The sequence below is a fragment of the Melanerpes formicivorus genome, unplaced genomic scaffold, assembly GCF_026170545.1.
Source record: "Melanerpes formicivorus ecotype bairdi unplaced genomic scaffold, bMelFor1.0.p_v2 SCAF_139, whole genome shotgun sequence".
Classification (NCBI taxonomy): domain Eukaryota; kingdom Metazoa; phylum Chordata; class Aves; order Piciformes; family Picidae; genus Melanerpes; species Melanerpes formicivorus.
This window is the reverse complement of record NW_027142491.1, coordinates 1033789-1050471: the sequence shown is the minus strand read 5'-3', so window position 1 is coordinate 1050471 and position 16683 is coordinate 1033789. Positions and strand designations below refer to the sequence as shown.

The 16683-nt window shown below is 68.1% G+C and overlaps 3 protein-coding genes across 4 annotated transcripts; 2 read left to right on the top strand and 1 right to left on the bottom strand.

Moving 5' to 3' along the window:
• Positions 1-219: 219 nt before the first annotated feature.
• PAOX (polyamine oxidase) lies at positions 220-4403 on the top strand. Of its 2 annotated transcripts, XM_068168441.1 has the most exons (9): positions 220-434; positions 809-1301; positions 1380-1579; positions 1777-2032; positions 2239-2351; positions 2419-2632; positions 3006-3778; positions 3849-4242; positions 4323-4403. In XM_068168441.1, exons 1-8 carry the CDS (start codon positions 287-289, stop codon positions 4205-4207), a joined length of 2556 nt encoding a protein of 851 aa, XP_068024542.1. In that variant the 5' UTR covers positions 220-286; the 3' UTR covers positions 4208-4242; positions 4323-4403. The 2 variants fall into 2 exon arrangements, with proteins under 2 accessions (XP_068024542.1, XP_068024543.1); XM_068168442.1 differs by lacking the exons at positions 3849-4242; positions 4323-4403 and having other exon boundaries at positions 247-434; positions 2419-2576; positions 3006-3198.
• Positions 4404-6762: 2359 nt separating this feature from the next.
• Positions 6763-8776, bottom strand: SPRN (shadow of prion protein). Its single transcript, XM_068168445.1, has 2 exons — positions 8572-8776; positions 6763-8010 (listed from the first exon to the last, which is right to left on the bottom strand). The coding sequence occupies exon 2, from the start codon at positions 7990-7992 to the stop codon at positions 7597-7599; it is 396 nt and encodes a 131-aa protein (XP_068024546.1). The 5' UTR covers positions 7993-8010; positions 8572-8776; the 3' UTR covers positions 6763-7596.
• Positions 8777-11144: 2368 nt separating this feature from the next.
• On the top strand, positions 11145-16354 carry ECHS1 (enoyl-CoA hydratase, short chain 1). Its single transcript, XM_068168446.1, has 8 exons — positions 11145-11288; positions 12441-12638; positions 12725-12852; positions 14886-14985; positions 15073-15177; positions 15269-15388; positions 15996-16063; positions 16158-16354. The coding sequence occupies exons 1-8, from the start codon at positions 11177-11179 to the stop codon at positions 16221-16223; spliced, it is 897 nt and encodes a 298-aa protein (XP_068024547.1). The 5' UTR covers positions 11145-11176; the 3' UTR covers positions 16224-16354.
• Positions 16355-16683: the final 329 nt, after the last annotated feature.

Sequence of the window (16683 nt, the reverse complement as noted above, 5' to 3'; positions counted from 1 at the left end):
CGGGGCCGAGGGGCTGGGGAAGGCGGGGCCGAGCCGGAGGAGGAGAGGCGGGGCCGAGCCGGAGGGGGAGAGGCGGGGCCGAGCCGGAGGGGGAGAGGCGGGGCCGAGCCGGAGGAGGAGAGGCGGGGCCGAGCCGGAGGGGGAGAGGCGGGGCCGAGCCGAAGGGGGAGAGGCGGGGCCGAGCCGGACGGGGAGAGGCGGGGCCGAGCGGCGGGGCCGAGCGGCGGGGGCGGGGCCAAGGCGGAGGGGGCGGGGCCGAGCGGCTGGGGCAGGCAGGGCGGGCGCCATGGAGGCCGGCAGCGGGCGGCGGGTGGTGGTGGTGGGCGCGGGGCTGGCGGGGCTGGGGGCGGCGGGGCGGCTCCGCGGCCTCGGCTCCCTCCGCCTGCTGGAGGCGGCGGGACGCGCCGGGGGCCGCGTCTACACCCGCCCCTTCGGTACGAGGGACATCCCGGGGGGGTGGGCAACCGGCGGCCGGCGCTGGGCACGGGAAGGGTGGCACAGGCGAGGAAGGGGGTGCCAGCGGGGTGGGGGCCGCACTGGGGACCGGGACTGTCCTGGAGGAGGCTGTTCCGGGGCAAGACCGGGCGCGGGGGAGCCTGCACCTGAACCCACCCACCCACACGCACAGCTGTAGGGCTGGGCCCGAGGGGGACCCACGCAGGGCTGGCAGCGTGGGACCGAACAGCAGGCAGGCAGGGGCGGCACAGGGCAGTCCGGGGCAAGGGAGGTGCCGGTGGCTTCAGGCGGTTTGGGGGGGCACAGGGGGGTCGGGCTCCTGCCGCACGGTGGTGACACACCCTCCCCACAGCATCAGGGCTGGCAGAGATGGGGGCACACTGGATCCACGGCCCCTCCCCGGGGAACCCTGTCTTCCACCTGGCCACTCACTACGGCCTGCTGGGCCCCGAGGCCGCCCTGGAGGAGAACCAGCAGGCAGAGACCGGGGGCCATCCTCCGATGCGCTCCGCCACCTACGGCAGCTCGGGGAAGGTGCTGAGCTCCGCCGCGGTGGGCGAGGCCCGTGACCTCTTCGACGCCCTCCTGACCTCCACTCGTGCTTTCCGGGGGGCCAAGGAGCTGCCAGCGGCCAGCGTGGGGCAGTACGTGCGGGCAGAGATCACCCGGAGGCTCCCTGCCTTGGGAGGGGGGCAGGAGGCCGCCCGGCAGCTCCAGCTGGCCGTCCTCGCCTCCTGCCTCAAGCTGGAATGCTGCATCAGTGGGGCCCACAGCATGGACCTGGTGGCCCTGGAGCCCTTCGGGGAGTACGTCTCCCTGCCCGGCCTGGACTGCACCTTCCCAGGGTAAGTGTGGGGCTCTGCAGGGGGTGTGGGAGAGCGCTGCTGGGGGCAGCCTGCGCCCAGCTGCACCTCCTCCCGCAGCGGCTACAGCGGCTTGCCCGAGCGCCTGCTCTCGGCCCTGCCCGAGGGCAGCCTGAGGCTCGGCAAGGCGGTGAGGACCATCCGCTGGCAAGGAGCCTTCCGGGGGGAAGGGGACAGCGCCAGGGAGTTCCCTGTCCGAGTGGAGTGTGAGGATGGAGAAGCCTTCCTCGCCGACCACGTCATCGTCACCGTGCCGCTGGGTGAGGAGAGCAGCGCTGCCCCTGCCCTGCCGGTCTCCTCCCCACCGCTGGCACGGGCCCGGCGAGGGCTTGCCCCAGCGCCCTCCCCAGCCTCACCTCTCACACCAGCGGGAGAGGCCAGGAAGGGGTCTGGGAGGGAGGGAAAAGCATCTCAGCAGCTTGGTGAAGAGAGCTTCCCAGCCACCTCCTGCCCTCAGGCTTCCTCAAGGAGCACCACCAGGACTTCTTCCAGCCTCCCTTGCCCGAGCGGAAGGCGGAGGCCATCCGCCGCCTGGGTTTCGGCACCAACAACAAGATCTTCCTGGAGTTCGAGCAGCCCTTCTGGGACCCCCAGCAGCAGCTGCTGGAGGTGGTGTGGGAGGACGAGTCCCCGCTCGAGGAGCCCAGCGCCGACCTGGAGGCCAGCTGGTTCAAGAAGCTGGTCGCGTTTGTGGTGGTGCAGCCGCCCGAGCAGTAGGTGGCCGGGAGTGCTGGCAAGGGGCCGGCCGCGGCCCGCAGGGGCTTGGGCGTGCCCCGGGCGACCCAAGGGAGCGCCGCGGTCCCGCCTGCAGCCTTCCAGACCTTCCAGGCCCGCAGGCGGCCCCTGCCGCGGTGGCACTGCCAGGGCGAGGCGGGCAGGGTGCTCGGCAGGCAGCCTCAGCCCCACCTTTCCCCCCCAGGCACGGGCACGTCCTCTGCGGGTTTATTGCGGGCGAGGAGGCAGAGTACATGGAGACACTGAGCGACGCCCAGGTGCTCGGCGCCATGACACGCGTCCTCCGCAGGCTCACAGGTACCGCCCTGCCCCCCGGCCCGCCCCGGGGCGGGGAACGCGCACCTTGACTTCTCCGCACCCGCAGGGAACCCTTCCCTGCCCGCTCCCCGGAGCATGCTCAGGTCCCGCTGGCACAGCGCCCCCTACACCCGCGGCTCCTACAGCTACGTGGCCGTCGGCAGCTCAGGGGACGACATCGACGTGCTGGCTCAGCCCCTGCCCGAAGACCCCGAGGACCCCAGGGTAACTGCTTTGAGGCCCAGGGGGCGCCATGGCTACGGGAAAGGCAGGACCCTCTGGTCAGTCACAGGGACGGACAGACAGACAGGAGTGGGAGCTCTGAGGAGCGCAGGGAGGTGGTATTCCCCAACCCCACGCCCTTCAGGGGCCACGAACTACCCCCCCGTGGCTCTTCCTGCCAGCCTCCCGAGAGGGGGAACCCCCATTTCATGAAGTGTGGGGACACGTAGCTCATTCCATGCCCTGTCCAGGCTCCTCACGGCAGGGGTTGAGCCTCTAAGGAAGGGACGGTGCCCGCTTGGTCTCTCCGTGGCGATGCCTCTGGGGGGTGCCAAAGGGCCAGGGAAGGAGGCTGGTGTAGTACAAAGCACTGCTGCTGCTGAGCCGGGGAGGCGGCAGGTCCCCGGCGCTCACCTCCCTCCTCTGCCGCAGCCTCTGCAGCTCCTCTTCGCCGGCGAAGCTACCCACCGCACCTTCTACTCCACCACCCACGGAGCCCTGCTGTCGGGCTGGCGAGAGGCCGACCGGCTCAATCAGCTCTTCGAGGCACCCAGCCTCACTCCTCAGAGATGTGAGGCAGGCAAATAAAAGCCTTGCTTCCCGGGCCGCTGCCGCTCAGCCTCCTTTATTGCGAACCCTCCCAGGCAGGGGACCGACCGTGAAGGCAGGGCAGACGGCCGCGGCTCCTCGGTCCGGGTCGAGCGGGGGGGCTGGGGCTGCGGCGTCAGTACCAGTTGGTGCTGGCAATCATGAAGCGGGGGTCGTCCAGCGGGGCCTGCGTCGGGCCTGGCTGCGGGGTGGTTTGAGGGGCCGAGGGTGGCTGCGGGGCGGGTTGGGGAGTAGCCCCCGCCGCAGGTGGTGCGCCGGGCCCGGCGGGAGACGCAGAGGGCCCTCCGCGGGGGCCAGCAGCTCCCGCGCCGCCAGGACCCCCCGTCGGAGCGCCAGGCCCGGTAGGCCTCGGCTCCGCCATGGCAGTCGGCAGGGGGCGGAAGTGACGCAGGACGCACTGTCCCGCCCACGCCGCTCTCCCCGCGTCGCGCCAGGCGTGACGTCACGAGGCGCCGCCGCCATGAGGGGATGGGTCGGAGCGCTACGGGCGGCCGTGCCCGGGCCTGGGCCCGGGCCGGCGCCTGGCAGGTTTCGGGAGCGTTTCGATTTCGGCGGCCGCGAGGTGGCCTCCTGGTTCCCGGGACACATGGCGAAAGGTGAGGGACGGGAGCGGGGCGCGCTGCCCCCCGCTGCCTCCGCCGCCGCTCACCCAGCGCCGTGTTGCAGGCCTGCGGCAGATGCGGGCTTCCCTGCGGCGCGCCGACTGCCTCGTCGAGGTGCACGACGCTCGTATATCCTACAGCGCAGCTCTTCATTCCCCCCCCCCTTCCACGCTCCGGGGGTCCCCTGGGGCAGCGGGACCCGGTACCTCGAGAGTCCGTGTGGCCCAGTCGCCCTTTCTCCCAGTTCCAAGCTCCACACCAGTCCCATCGAGTCTCTCCCCACCCCTCCCCCACCTGGTTCCCCCGGTACGTGCTCCCCGGCAGCACGCGGTCATGCTCCTTAGCAGCCTCACATCCCGCTGTCGGGCCGTAACCCCATGCTGCAGGAGGCGCTGGGCATCCGCCCCCACGTCCTGGTGCTGAACAAGATGGACCTGGCCGATCCCCGCCGGCAGCCGGTGAGCGCTGGGGCGGGGCTGGTGGGCTGGCTAGCTCGCTGCAGGCAGGTACTAGGTAATGCCTCTGCCTGTCCCTCCAGGCAGTCTTGGAGCGCTTGAAGCAGCAGGGGTGCTCACACGTCGTGTTCACTGACTGCCAGCGTGATAACAACGTCAAGAAGGTAACAGAACAGCGACCCCTGCCCAGCCTTGCTCTTTGCTGCCGCTAGCTGCGGGCTGTGCAGTCTGAATGGGGAGCTGGAGCTTGGCTGTGAGGAAGAAGTTGTTGGCCAGGAGGGTGGTGAGAGCCTGGCCCAGGTTGCCCAGGGAGGTGGTGGAAGCCTCCTGCCTGGAGGTGTTTGCAGCCAGGCTGGAGGTGGCTGTGAGCAACCTGCTGTGGTGTGAGGTGTCCCTGCCCATGGCAGGGGGTTGGGGCTGGCTGAGCCTTGGGGTCCCTTCCAGCCCTAACAATTCTATGATTCTGTGATTTGCCAGCCCTGTGAAGTGCCCCAGGGTGAGGAAGTGACACCAGGTGGTCCAGAGCTTGGCCAAGGCGCCCCATCCTCTGCTTGGCTCCCATTGTGCCCCTCCTCCTGGCACGGTGTCCTCTGAGTGAGTGGCCACTGCCAGCCTGGGCACAGAGCTGCAGCTACAGCCCTTAAAATCCTTGAGTCCTTTTGGTTGGAGTAGACCTCTAAGATCCTGGTGCCCAAGCACTGCCTAGCCTTACCGAGTCTGCTGCACACCTCCTTGTGTTCCTCTGCAGATTGTTCCCCTGGTTGCCAAGCTGGTGGAGAACAGCCCACGCTACCACAGGGCTGAGGTGCGACATGGCAGTGAGACTGCCTGGGGAGCCAGCTGGAGGGTTGAGGCTGCTCCTGCACATGCCAGAAGCTTGGGTGTCCCACTCTTGTGGCTGCCCTTTGCTCCTGGAGTGCCTGGCTGATATCCCCCTCCCCCCATCCTCCTCGCTGCCAGAGCGCTGCGTACAGCATCCTGGTGATTGGTGTGCCCAACGTGGGGAAGTCCTCATTCATCAACTCGCTGCGGAGGCTGCATCTCAAGAAGGGTATTTCTGCATCCTGCCTAGGCCTGGGGAGGAGCCACGGGGGCAGCCATGGAGCTGGGGGTGGGGGGCTTGCTTCTCTGACCGTGTCTCTCCTCTCCCTCCAAGGGAAAGCCACTGCAGTGGGTGGCGAGCCGGGCATCACCAAGGCTGTGCTGACCAGAATCCAGGTACTGTCCCCTCAGCACAGCTGGCTGCCTGGATGCTGGCCTGTACCTTCCTGCCTCCTCTCACACGAGCTGACCTCAGAAGTGTCTCTGGGGTCCCATTTCCCCAGAGGCCTTAAGGACAGCTCAATCAGTGCCTTGCTCATTAGCCACTAGGCACGGTGCTAATCGCTGAGCTGCGCTGCCTAATGGCCCTGCCTGCCCTAATGGCCCTGCCTGCCCCCATCCTAGGTCTGCGAGAAGCCTCTGATGTACCTGGTGGACACACCCGGTGTGCTGCCTCCGAAGCTGGGGGACGTAGAGACGGGCATGAAGCTGGCACTCTGTGGTGAGGGGGAGGCTGTGGCCGGGGGCATCCCCCAGACCTGCCTTGAAGCCCCAGCTGGGCCTGGTGCTTGAGGCTGGGGCAGGAGTCTGCTGCCCACAGCACCCCCAGGCCGGTGTGCGAACGGAGGCAGATGGTAGGAGGGGTGGGCAGGGCAGGGCCGGGCTGGGGGAGCTGGAACTTCGCCCTCTTTCCCAGGAGCCATCCGTGACCACCTGGTGGGGGAGGACATCATGGCCGACTACCTGCTGTACACCCTGAACAAGCAGCAGCAGTTTGGGTGAGCCGGCGGGGCAGCCAGCGGGGCACGGGCTGGGCGCACTGGGCACGGCCCTGAGCGGGGACCCAGGGGGCAGGGGGCAGCTGCTGGGGTGGGCGTCAAGCGGGCAACTGCCAGGGCACGGGGGGCAGCTGCCAGGGTGCAGGGGGCGCGGGGGGCAGCTGCCGGGGCACGGGGAGCTTGGGGGGCAGCTGCCGGGGTGTGGGGCTCAGTGGGCAGCTGCTGGGGCACAGGAGTCAGTGGGCAGCTGCCGGGGCGCGTGGGGCAGCTGCCGGGTGGCAGCGGGCAGGTGCTGGGGCGCGGGGGGGCAGCAGGCAGCTGCCAGGGCGCGGGGCTGAGTGGGCAGCTGCCAGGGTGCGGGGGGCAGCAGGCAGCTGCCAGGGCAGGGGACAACTGCCGGGGCATGGGGGGCTCAGGGGGCAACTGCCAGGCCACAGGGGTCAAGCGGGCAACTGCCGGGGGTGGGGGGCAGCTGCTGCTGGGGGGTAGCTGCTGGGGCACAGGGGTCAGCGGGCAGCTGCCGGGGCACGGGGGGCTCAGTGGGCAGCGGCCTCGCAGGTACGTGCAGCGCTACGGGCTGGCCCAGGCCTGCGACGACATCGAGCGCGTGCTGCGGCAGGTGGCGCTCAGCCTGGGCAGGACGCAGAAGGTGAAGGTGCTGACGGGCACGGGTGAGTGCTCCGGGGCCGGGCTGCGGGGGTGCCAGGCCTGCTCCCGGCCCCGCTGACCCCCCCCCCGTGCCCCCCGCTGCAGGGAACGTCAACGTGACCATGCTCAGCTACCCGGCTGCCGCCTACGAGTTCCTGCGCGACTTCCGGGCGGGGCGCCTGGGCAGGGTGACGCTGGACTGAGACCTGCCCCGGGGGGACAGGCCACCCCAGCTGGGGAGGAAGGCCAGGCTGCTCCCCGTGGGGCTGGGGCCACCTCAGCAGGGAGCTGTGGCATGCAGTTGGGTTGGCTTTGCCCAGTTCTGGCCCCCGGCAGAGGGTGCCCAGACGAAGGGTGAGGCTGTGCCGTGGTGACCGTGCTGTGGCATCACCGTGCAGGACGCTGCTCTCCAGTAGGAGGGCCTGGAGCACAGCTGCTGCCTCCAGCCAGGATCAGCCCCCAGGGCGCCAGTTCCTTGCTGCACTGTTGGGACATCCATCCCGCAATAAAAGGCGTGGTGGGCAGGGTGCGGGGGGGTGCGGTGCCAGCCCGGGGCCTTCATCCCCAGCACCCTGCCCCCATGCAGTCACACCTGCTTTCCACCCTGCTTTATTGCTGCCTCCTCGTCTTCCACACGGGGCCGGACTCGCGTACAGAGGAGTGGTGCAACCCGGGTGCCTGAACCGGGGAGGGGGTCAGGTGGGGGAGGGGCTTCCCCAGGGGGTCCTGCCCCGCTGGCGGCCGGTAACCGGGAGAGGGCTGGTGCGGGAGGGGTCGCTGCCTCGGGCGCCGCTGCTATCCCGGGGGGTGTGCTCAGCCCCGCAGCGGGGGCAGCCGGTCCTCACGGCATCGGTGGCTGCTCCAGGCACGGTCGGGTCCCCTGAGACCGTCAGCGGCGGAGGAGGACGGCGGCGAGGGGGCAGAGCCAGGGCACGGCCCATCCCGGCGGGTCTCGGCTGGCGGGGGCGGTGGCCGTCCAGTTGCCATCTCGGTACTCGGCGCCGTAGCTTGCTTCCAGTTCGCCGGCGAGCCGGGCCCGGCGCAGGGCGCTCCCGGCCGCCACACCGGCCGCCGCTCCCGCCGCCGCCGCCCCGGCCACTCGCAGGGCGGCCCCGGACGAGCCGTACCGGGGCACGGCCGGCTTCACGCGGCCGCGGGTGGTCGCCCGGGCCCGGCCGCGCGCGGCTCCGCGGGCTCCACCGCGCCCGCCCTTACCGGCCACGGGGTCGCAGAGAGCGGCGGCCAACAGCATCAGGGCCCAGCACGCCGCCGCGCTCCGCCGCATGCCACCGCTCCGCCGCACCTGGCAGAGGGACAGCGCCGCCGTCAGCCGCCGCGCGCCGCGGCGGGCTGCGCGCCGGGGCCCTGTGCCGGGGACGCGCACGCCTGGGTCGCTCAGGCGTGTGCGCCGCTCGTGCGCTGGGTGTGCACGGATGTCACTCTCGTGTGCCAGGGGCGCGCGCGCGTGGCTGATCTGCGTGCTCGGAACGCACACGCGTGTCCCTCATGCGTGCCTCCACGCCGCGCGCGCCGCTCGTGCCGTGTACCCGGGATGCACACGCGCGTGTCCCTCGCTGACGCGGCAGCCCACGGCTGACACAAACCCGCGGGGACGAAGCGCGCTCACGGGTGGCTGCTTGCAGCGCCGGCACCCGCACCTGCGCCAGCCGCCGAGCAAGCGCCGTGGAGCCGAGCCGAGCCCTGCCGAGCCGAGCCCTGCCGAGCCGACGGGCGCCGCTCACAAGCACACGGAGGCGCGTTACCCGCTCCTGCCCCGGCACCGCCTCCTCCCGGGGCGCAGGCACCCGCGCCCCCGCCAGCCACCCCCGGCACCACGCCGGCTGTCCCCGCTCTCGGGGCTCACCGGGCCTGGGGCTGCCGCTGGGCTCGCTCCGTTCCGCTCCGTTCCGCTCCGCTCCTCCCCGGCCGCGCTCCCGCCGCCGCGTTCCCGCTGCCGTCTGCTCCCCCCATCCCCACCCTCACTTGGCGCTAGCAGAGACGAGGAGCCAGGGACGCGGCAACTCACGGACCGCAGCGGGGAGGGGGATGGAAAGGACCTCTGGGCGTCCCCAAGCCCCTGCTCCAGCAGGGCACCCCCAGCAGCTTGCCCAGCAGCACAGTGCCCAGGGTGGGTTGGAAGCTCTCCACACCAGGACACTCCACAACCTCTCTGGGCAGCCTGCTCCAGGCCTCCAGCAGCCTCACAACAAACAACTTTCTCCTCCTGCTCAGCTCCAACCTCCTGCCTGACACTCTGTGCCCCTTGCCCCTTGGCCTGGCCCTGGGCACCACTCAGCAGAGCCTGGCCCCAGCCTCTTGCCCCCCACAGCTCCTTTAGCTCTTGCTGAGCATTGCTCAGCTGCCCTCTGGGGCTGCTCTTCTGCAGGCTCTCAGCCCCAGGGCTCTCAGCCTTTGCTGCTCCCAGAGCTGCTCCAGGCCCCTCAGCAGCTTCCCAGCCTGCCCTGGGCTCTCTCCAGCACTTCCCTGCCTCTGGAACTGGGGAGCCCAGGACTGGAACCAGGGCTCCAGCTGTGGCCTCCTGTAGAGCTCATCCAGTCCATCAACTCTGCAGTAAGTTGCTCAGAACTCTGACCAGCCTGACCTGGAACAGCTCCTGGGATGGCGTGGGATAGGGTGGGGTGGGATGGGATGGGGCTTCTCCCACCTCTCTGGGCAACCTGAGCCACCTTCAGTGTGAAAAATGTCTTCCTTAGATCCTAGTTTCAGTCTCCCTGAGACTGACTGGTTGCTTTGCTTGCTTTTATTGCCTTTTATTACCTTCTTAACATCTTTTAGTGCCAATAAAACTGTTACCAAAAACTTTTACTAGGAGTCATCCCTCTTGGAGTGCAAATCCATCAGCCCTTGTGCTGTTGCTGCATGGATTTGAATCCATGACGGACAAAGGAAAAGCAGAGGGTGAGGAGAACCTCCCTTGCCCTGCTGGCCACACTCTTCTTCATCCACCCCAGCACACCGTTGGCTTTCTTGGTCATATGGGCACAATGCTGGCTCAGCACTCCCAGGTCCATTCTCTGCAGAGCTGCTTCCCAGCAGGTCTCCCCTCCCCTGTCCTGCTGCAGGAGGTTGTTCCTCCCCAGGAGCAGGACACTACCCTCGCCCTGGTTGAACTCCACGAGGTTCCCTCTGCCCAGCTCTGCAGCCTGCCCAGGTCTCATCAGGTGGCAGCACAGCCTGAGGGCTGTCAGCCTCTGCTCCCAGCTCTGTGCCATCGGCAAACAGGCTGAGGGCCCCCAGAGTACCTGCGTCCAGGTCGTTGATGAAGTAGAATAGGACTGGACCCAGTCCTGACCTCTGGGGAGTGCCACAAGCTACAGACCTCCAATTGGACCCCGCACCACTGCTCACAGTGCCCCTCACAGAATCACAGATCCCCGGGGGCTGGAAGGGAGCTCCAGAGCTCCTCCAGTCCAAGCCCTGCCAGAGCAGGGGCACCCAGGGCAGGGCACACAGCAACACAGCCAGGGGGGGTTGGAATCTCTCCACAGAGGGAGACTCCACAACCCCCCTGGGCAGCCTGCTCCAGGCCTCTGGCACCCTCCCAGGGAAAAACTTCTCCCTCCTCTTCCCATGCAACTTCCTCTGCCTCAGCTTCCACCACTGCCCCTTGTGCTGGCACTGGGCAGCCACCAGCAGAGCCTGGCTCCAGCCTCTGGGCACTGCCCCTGCACAGCTTTAGCCCCAGCAAGGAGCTCCCCTCTCAGGCTCCTCCTCTCCAAGCTGCAGAGCCCTCAGCTCCCTCAGGCTCTGCTCCTGGGGAATAAATAGAATAGAATAAAATTGAATAGAATTAACCAGGTTGGAAAAGACCTCAGAGATCATCGAGCCCAACCTATCCCCCAGCACCATCTGATCAACCAAACAATGGCTCCAAGGGCTTAATCCAGGCTCTTCCTAAACACCCCCAGGGATGGGGACTCCACCACCTCCCTGGGCAGCACATCCCAAGGGCCAATCTCTCTGCCTGGGAAGAACTTTCTCCTCAACTCCAGCCTGAACCTCCCCTGGCACAGCTTGAGACTGTGTCCTCTTGTTCTGGTGCTGGGTGCCTGGCAGAAGAGACCAACCCCCGCCTGGCTCCAACCTCCCTGCAGGGAGTTGTGGACAGCAAGAAGGTCTCCCCTGAGCCTCCTCTTCTCCAGGCTAAGCAGAAGACATTCCAGTGCCTGCAGCAGCTCTGTGGCTCTGCGCCTCTGCGCCGGACTCTCCCAGGTGCTGCCTTCAAGCGATGCTTTCAAGCGATGCTTTCAGCGAGCCCTCCCGCAACCCCCCGCCCCGTCCCGCGGGCAGCGTCCACACTGCCACCGCCCCTCCGCACCGCGCGGGACACCACGCCTCCTCCCCGCCCCCAGCGGCACGACCAATGGGAAGAGGGGCCCGCGGGGCGGGGCCGCCTCGGCCAATGGGCGCGGCGCGGGGGCGGGGCCGCTCCTCCGCCGCGCTCCGACATGGCCGCCTCGCTGCGCGCGCTCCTCCGGCCCGCCGCCGCCGCCGCGCGCCCGCGCGCGCTCCTGCCGCCGTCCGCCCAGGCGCTGCTGGGGGCGCGGCGCTGCAGCGCCGGTGAGAGGGGCACCGGGGCGGGCGCTTGGGGGCTCCGGGCGCGGGCGGCGGGCACCGGGGCTTGCCCTCACGCGACGCACCGGCGCCGCCAACACCGGGCGCGCGGGGTCTGGCACCGGCTCCCGGCTCCGTGTACGGGCTGTGGCAGTGTGTGAAGGGTCGCGGCGCAGTGCGCAGGCCCGGGACCGTGCAGCGGCGCCTAGCAGCGGGCGCTGGGGCGTGTCGCAACGTCCCAGGGCCACGTCCCGGGGTCCATAGTCCGTGTGTCCTGTGCCTGGCCCGGGTCCCGGCACCGCTCACCACCAGCCTGGCACAGCCACGGTGCTCCCCGGCGCCGGGCGCTCCCCGCACCTCCGCTGCCCGTCCCCGCGGGGTGATGTCCCGCAGGCTGCCGGTGACCGCTGGCACGTGCCTGGCACCGTGAAGGGCGCCCTAAAATAGCAGGGGGATGGTGGGTGGCAGCGGGGGCTGGGTGGGCAGGGGGAGCTCAGCTGGTTCCAGGCAGCAGGTCACCTAACAGGGCCATGGGCAGGGAGCCAGTGCCAGTGCCTGGTAGTGCAGAAGACAGGGGCTGGGTGGGCAGGGGGAGCTCAGCTGGTTCCAGGCAGCAGGTCATGTAACAGGACCATGCACAGGGAGCCAGTTCCAGTACCTGGCAGTGCAGAAGACAGGGGCTGGGTGGGCAGGGGGAGCTGAGGCTGGTTCCAGGCAGCAGGTCGCCTAACAGGGCCATGGGCAGGGAGCCAGTTCCAGTACCTGGCAGTGCAGAAGACAGGGGCTGGGTGGGCAGGGGGAGCTGAGGCTGGTTCCAGGCAGCAGGTCGCCTAACAGGGCCATGCACAGGGAGCCAGTTCCAGTACCTGGCAGTGCAGAAGACAGGGGCTGGGTGGGCAGGGGGAGCTCAGCTGGTTCCAGGCAGCAGGTCATGTAACAGGACCATGCACAGGGAGCCAGTTCCAGTACCTGGCAGTGCAGAAGACAGGGGCTGGGTGGGCAGGGGGAGCTCAGCTGGTTCCAGGCAGCAGGTCATGTAACAGGACCATGCACAGGGAGCCAGTTCCAGTACCTGGCAGTGCAGAAGACAGGGGCTGGGTGGGCAGGGGGAGCTCAGCTGGTTCCAGGCAGCAGGTCACCTAACAGGACCATGCACAGGGAGCCAGTTCCAGTACCTGGCAGTGCAGAAGACAGGGGCACGGCAGAGCGTGGGCCTGATCCAGCTGAACCGGCCGCAGGCGCTCAACGCCCTTTGCGAGGGGCTGATGGAGGAGCTGCGCCGGGCACTGGAGGCCATGGAGAACGACCCCCAGGTGGGGGCCATCGTCATCACCGGCAGCCAGAAAGCCTTTGCAGGTAGGGCCGGCGGGGCGCCTCCTCCCCCAGCCCCTGCAGCCTAGGGGAGGGGGAGGCGGGGGGTCCCACTCTGTTCCCCTCCGCAGCCGGCGCCGACATCAAGGAGATGCAGAGCAAAACCTTCCAGGAGTGCTACAGCAGCGGCTTCCTCTCGGGCTGGGACAAGCTCTCCAGCGTCCGCAAACCTGTGATCGCCGCCGTCAACGGCTACGCCGTGAGTGCCCCCGCGGCCCCCTCCCCTCCCCCTCGCCGTGCCCCCCCTGCGGTGGCTCCGGGGCTGTGCCTGGAGCGGGTTCCTCTGATCCTTTGAAGGGGCAAGTGGTGGAATGTGAACCAATCTCCCTGGGATGGAACCACGCTAAGCTCTAAACCACCCCCGTGGGCAGGCTGCCGACCTAAAGGCGATCCTGCCAGCTCTCTCCTCTTTCTGGCTTCCTCCCCTCTGCTTGGGGCTTCTGGAGGGTTGAAATTTACCACCCCCCCACTCCCCCCAACGTTAACTTTGCCAGAGCAGCTCAGGTGGAGGCAAATGGAAGCTGCATTTACAGGCAGCGCTCCGCTCTGCAATGGAGTGCAAGGAGCAGGCACAAACCAGAGAGGACTGACAATATTGGCAGGTATTACCCGTTAACAAGCAGCACCAGGACCTCCCTGGTCAAGGAGCAGGGGAAGCTACTGACTTCTCCTTGTCTGCCCACCCCTGACGCCCTGGGCAAAGGAAGGGAGAAAGGAGCAGAGAAAGTTGCTGTTAGACTTGGCCAAAACAATGCGACCAAGGGCAAGCAGAAGCAGGTTAGGATCTCTCCAGAGCCAAGAAGTAAGAGAGGAGAGGGGAGAGGGGAGGGGAGGAGAGGGAAGGAGAGGAGGGGGAGGAGAGGAATGGGGGAAGAGGGGAGAGAGGAGGGGAGGAGAGGAGAGGAGAGGGAAGGATCGGGGAGGGGAGAGAGGGAAGAGGAGGGGGGAAGGGAGAGGGGAGAGGGAAGGGGAATGGGGAGAGGGAAGGGGAATGGGGAGAGGGAGGAGAGAGGGGAGGGGAGAAGAGAAAGAAGTGTTTGGGCACAACCAGTTTCTGTTCTTTCTCTCTCCAGTGGGATTGTTCAGGGTTATCTTTGTTTTCCTTCCCCACCCCCCCCAGTGATTTCTTTACACTTTGCTGCTTTCCTGCTCAGGATCTGTGAAACAGAATTCCAGAGGCAGAGCCCAAAGCTCACCCCCTGCCCTTGGCTGCATTGCTTGTGGCCAAGCACTCACAAACCACCTCTCTGCTCCTTCTCTCCTCTGTCCTGGACCAGAGGCCAGGGAGCAGGGAAGGGGAAGCTGTTAGCAGCTGCCCTGGGGTTTGGCCAGGGTAGGCTTCTTATGCTGTTTGTCACTGGGACCTGGGGGTGCTGGTGGAGAGCAGCTGAACAGGAGGCAGCAGTGTGCCCAGGGGGCCAAGAAGGCCAAGGGCATCCTGGCCTGCAGCAGGCAGAGTGTGGCCAGCAGGAGCAGGGAAGTCCTTGTGCCCTGTGCTCAGCACTGCTGAGGCCACACCTGGAGCCCTGTGTCCAGCTCTGGGCTCCTCAGGTCAGGAAAGAGGTTGAGCTGCTGGAAGGTGTCCAGAGAAGGGCAAGAAAGCTGGGGAGGTCTGGGGCACAGCCCTGTGAGGAGAGGCTGAGGGAGCTGGGGTTGCTTAGCCTGGAGAAGAGGAGGCTCAGGGGAGACCTTCTTGCTCTCTCCAACTCCCTGCAGGGAGGTTGTAGCCAGGTGGGGGTTGGGCTCTGCTCCCAGGCCCCCAGCACCAGAACAAGAGGACACAGTCTCAAGCTGTGCCAGGGGAGGTTCAGGCTGGAGGTGAGGAGAAAGTTCTTCCCAGCCAGAGAGATTGGCCCTTGGGATGTGCTGCCCAGGGAGGTGGTGGAGTCCCCATCCCTGGAGGTGTTCAAGAGGGGATTGGATGAGGCCCTTGGTGCCATGGCTTGGTTGCTCAGATGGTGCTGGGGGATAGGTTGGGCTGGATGATCTCAGAGGTCTTTCTCAGCCTGGCTCATTCCCCTTCCCCCCAGTGTTGCTAGCACTCTGTTTCACACACGTTCAGGGCGCTCCGTTGCAGGTTGTGGTCGTGCCTGTGAGTGCAGCTTTCATTGGCCTCCAGCTGAGCTGCTGTGGCAGTTTGACTGCTGGGAGGATGAGGGGTAGGGGTGTGGGTGTTTTCAAGCCACCCCCTGGCAGGGCCCCCTGACCTTCCTCTTCCTTGCCCCGTGGCAGCTGGGCGGGGGCTGCGAGCTGGCCATGATGTGCGACATCATCTACGCCGGGGAGAAGGCGCAGTTCGGCCAGCCTGAGATCCTGCTGGGCACCATCCCCGGTGAGCAGAGGGCACTCCCCCGGGCCCAGGCAGGGCCAGTGGGCACGCCCGGGTGTCCTCCTCTGGACCTTGTCCCTTGTCCCCCAGGCGCCGGCGGGACGCAGAGGCTGACCAGGGCGGTAGGCAAGTCGCTGGCGATGGAGATGGTGCTGACCGGGGAGCGGATCTCGGCGGCGGAGGCGAAGGAGGCAGGTGGGAGGGGGGGCAGGGCGAGGCTGGCAGCGCCAGGGGGCTGGGGGGGAGGCGGCCTCCCGCTCCCACCACCTCCCACCGCCTTCCCTAGGTCTGGTCAGCAAGGTCTTCCCCGTGGACAAGCTGCTGGACGCTGCCGTGGCCTGCGCCGAGAAGATCGCCGGCAACTCCAAGCTGGTGGCCGCCATGGCCAAGGAGTCAGTCAATGCTGGTAGGGGCTGGGGGGCACGGTGGGACCCCCCAGGGTGGGCAGCCACAGGGTCTCCCCAGCCTCCTCCTTGCTCTCTGTGGTCAGCGGGGCACAGTGGGACCCCCCCCCAGGGTGGGCAGAGGGGGCAGCCACAGGGTCTCCCCAGCCTCCTCCTTGCTGTCAGTGGTCAGCACTGGCAGGAGCTGGGGGCACAGTGGGACCCCCCAGGGTGGGCAGCCAGCAGGGTCTCCCCAGCCTCCTTCTTGCTCTCTGTGGTCAATGCTGGTAGGGGCTGGGGGGCACGGTGGGACCCCCCAGGGTGGGCGGCCAGCAGGGTCTCCCCAGCTTCCTCCTGGCTCTCAGTGGTCAGCACTGGCAGGAGCTGGGGGCACAGTGGGACCCCCCAGGCTGGGCAGCCACAGGGTCTCCCCATCCTCCTTCTTGCTCTCTGTGGTCAGCACTGGTAGGGGCTGGGGGGCACAGTGGGACCCCCAGGGTGGGCAGCCACAGGGTCTCCCCAGCCTCCTGCTTGCTCTCTGTGGTCAGCACTGGTAGGGGTTGGGGGGCACATTGGGACCCCCCAGGGTGGGCAGCCACAGGGTCTCCCCAGCCTCCTGCTTGCTCTCAGCCTTCGAGACGACGCTGGCGGAGGGCACCAGGACGGAGAAGAGGCTTTTCTATGCCACCTTTGCCACGGTGAGCAGTGGGGGTGGGGCCTGGCTGGGCCCTGGCCTGCGGGGGCCGCCGCTGGGGCCGGCAGAGCTGCCCCAACCCTGCCCTCTGCCCGCAGGCTGACCGCAGGGAGGGGATGGCAGCCTTCGTGGAGAAGCGCAAGGCCAACTTCACCGACAGCTGAAGCCCAGGGGGCGGCAGGACCCCTGCCCCCCGCCTCACCCTGCAGAGGAGCTGGCAGCCAGCTCCCCGGGGTGAGGTGCCTGGCAGCCAGGCCTCCCCTTGCCACTGCTATTAAAGGCTCTTGCTGGTGCAGCTGGGCCGTGGGCAGTCCTTGCTGTAGGCTCCCCCTGGAGCTGGGAAGTCTCTGGGGGTCCCTTGCGCCCCTGCCTTCTGCTCCCTGGGCTGGGCCGGGGCAGCCTTGTGGAGCAGCAGGTCCCTGCTGTGCCCTGGGGAGGGGGAAGCCTGCAGCTGCCCCTTGGGTGCCACACCAGCGTGCTGGCCTCGGGCTGACCTCAGCTGGGGGGATGGGCTGAGCCCCCCCACCCCCAGGCATCATCCTCAGCCTGCTCAGGTGAGCACAAGGTGAGGGGGAGGGACCCCCCCCCCAGGTCTGGGGCTCCCTGCACTTAGCAGTGGGTGCC

Bases quoted from the DNA above. Each gene is read 5' to 3' on its own strand.
- PAOX (XM_068168441.1), top strand. From the start codon at position 287: ATGGAGGCCGGCAGCGGGCGGCGGGTGGTGGTGGTGGGCGCGGGGCTG. The intron at 435-808 runs GTACGAGGGACA...CCCTCCCCACAG, and splicing joins CGTCTACACCCGCCCCTTCG to CATCAGGGCTGGCAGAGATG. The intron at 1,302-1,379 runs GTAAGTGTGGGG...CTCCTCCCGCAG, and splicing joins CTGGACTGCACCTTCCCAGG to CGGCTACAGCGGCTTGCCCG.
- SPRN (XM_068168445.1), bottom strand. From the start codon at position 7,992: ATGCGGCGGAGCGCGGCGGCGTGCTGGGCCCTGATGCTGTTGGCCGCC.
- ECHS1 (XM_068168446.1), top strand. From the start codon at position 11,177: ATGGCCGCCTCGCTGCGCGCGCTCCTCCGGCCCGCCGCCGCCGCCGCG. The intron at 12,639-12,724 runs GTAGGGCCGGCG...TCCCCTCCGCAG, and splicing joins CAGCCAGAAAGCCTTTGCAG to CCGGCGCCGACATCAAGGAG. The intron at 15,178-15,268 runs GTGGGAGGGGGG...CGCCTTCCCTAG, and splicing joins GGCGGAGGCGAAGGAGGCAG to GTCTGGTCAGCAAGGTCTTC.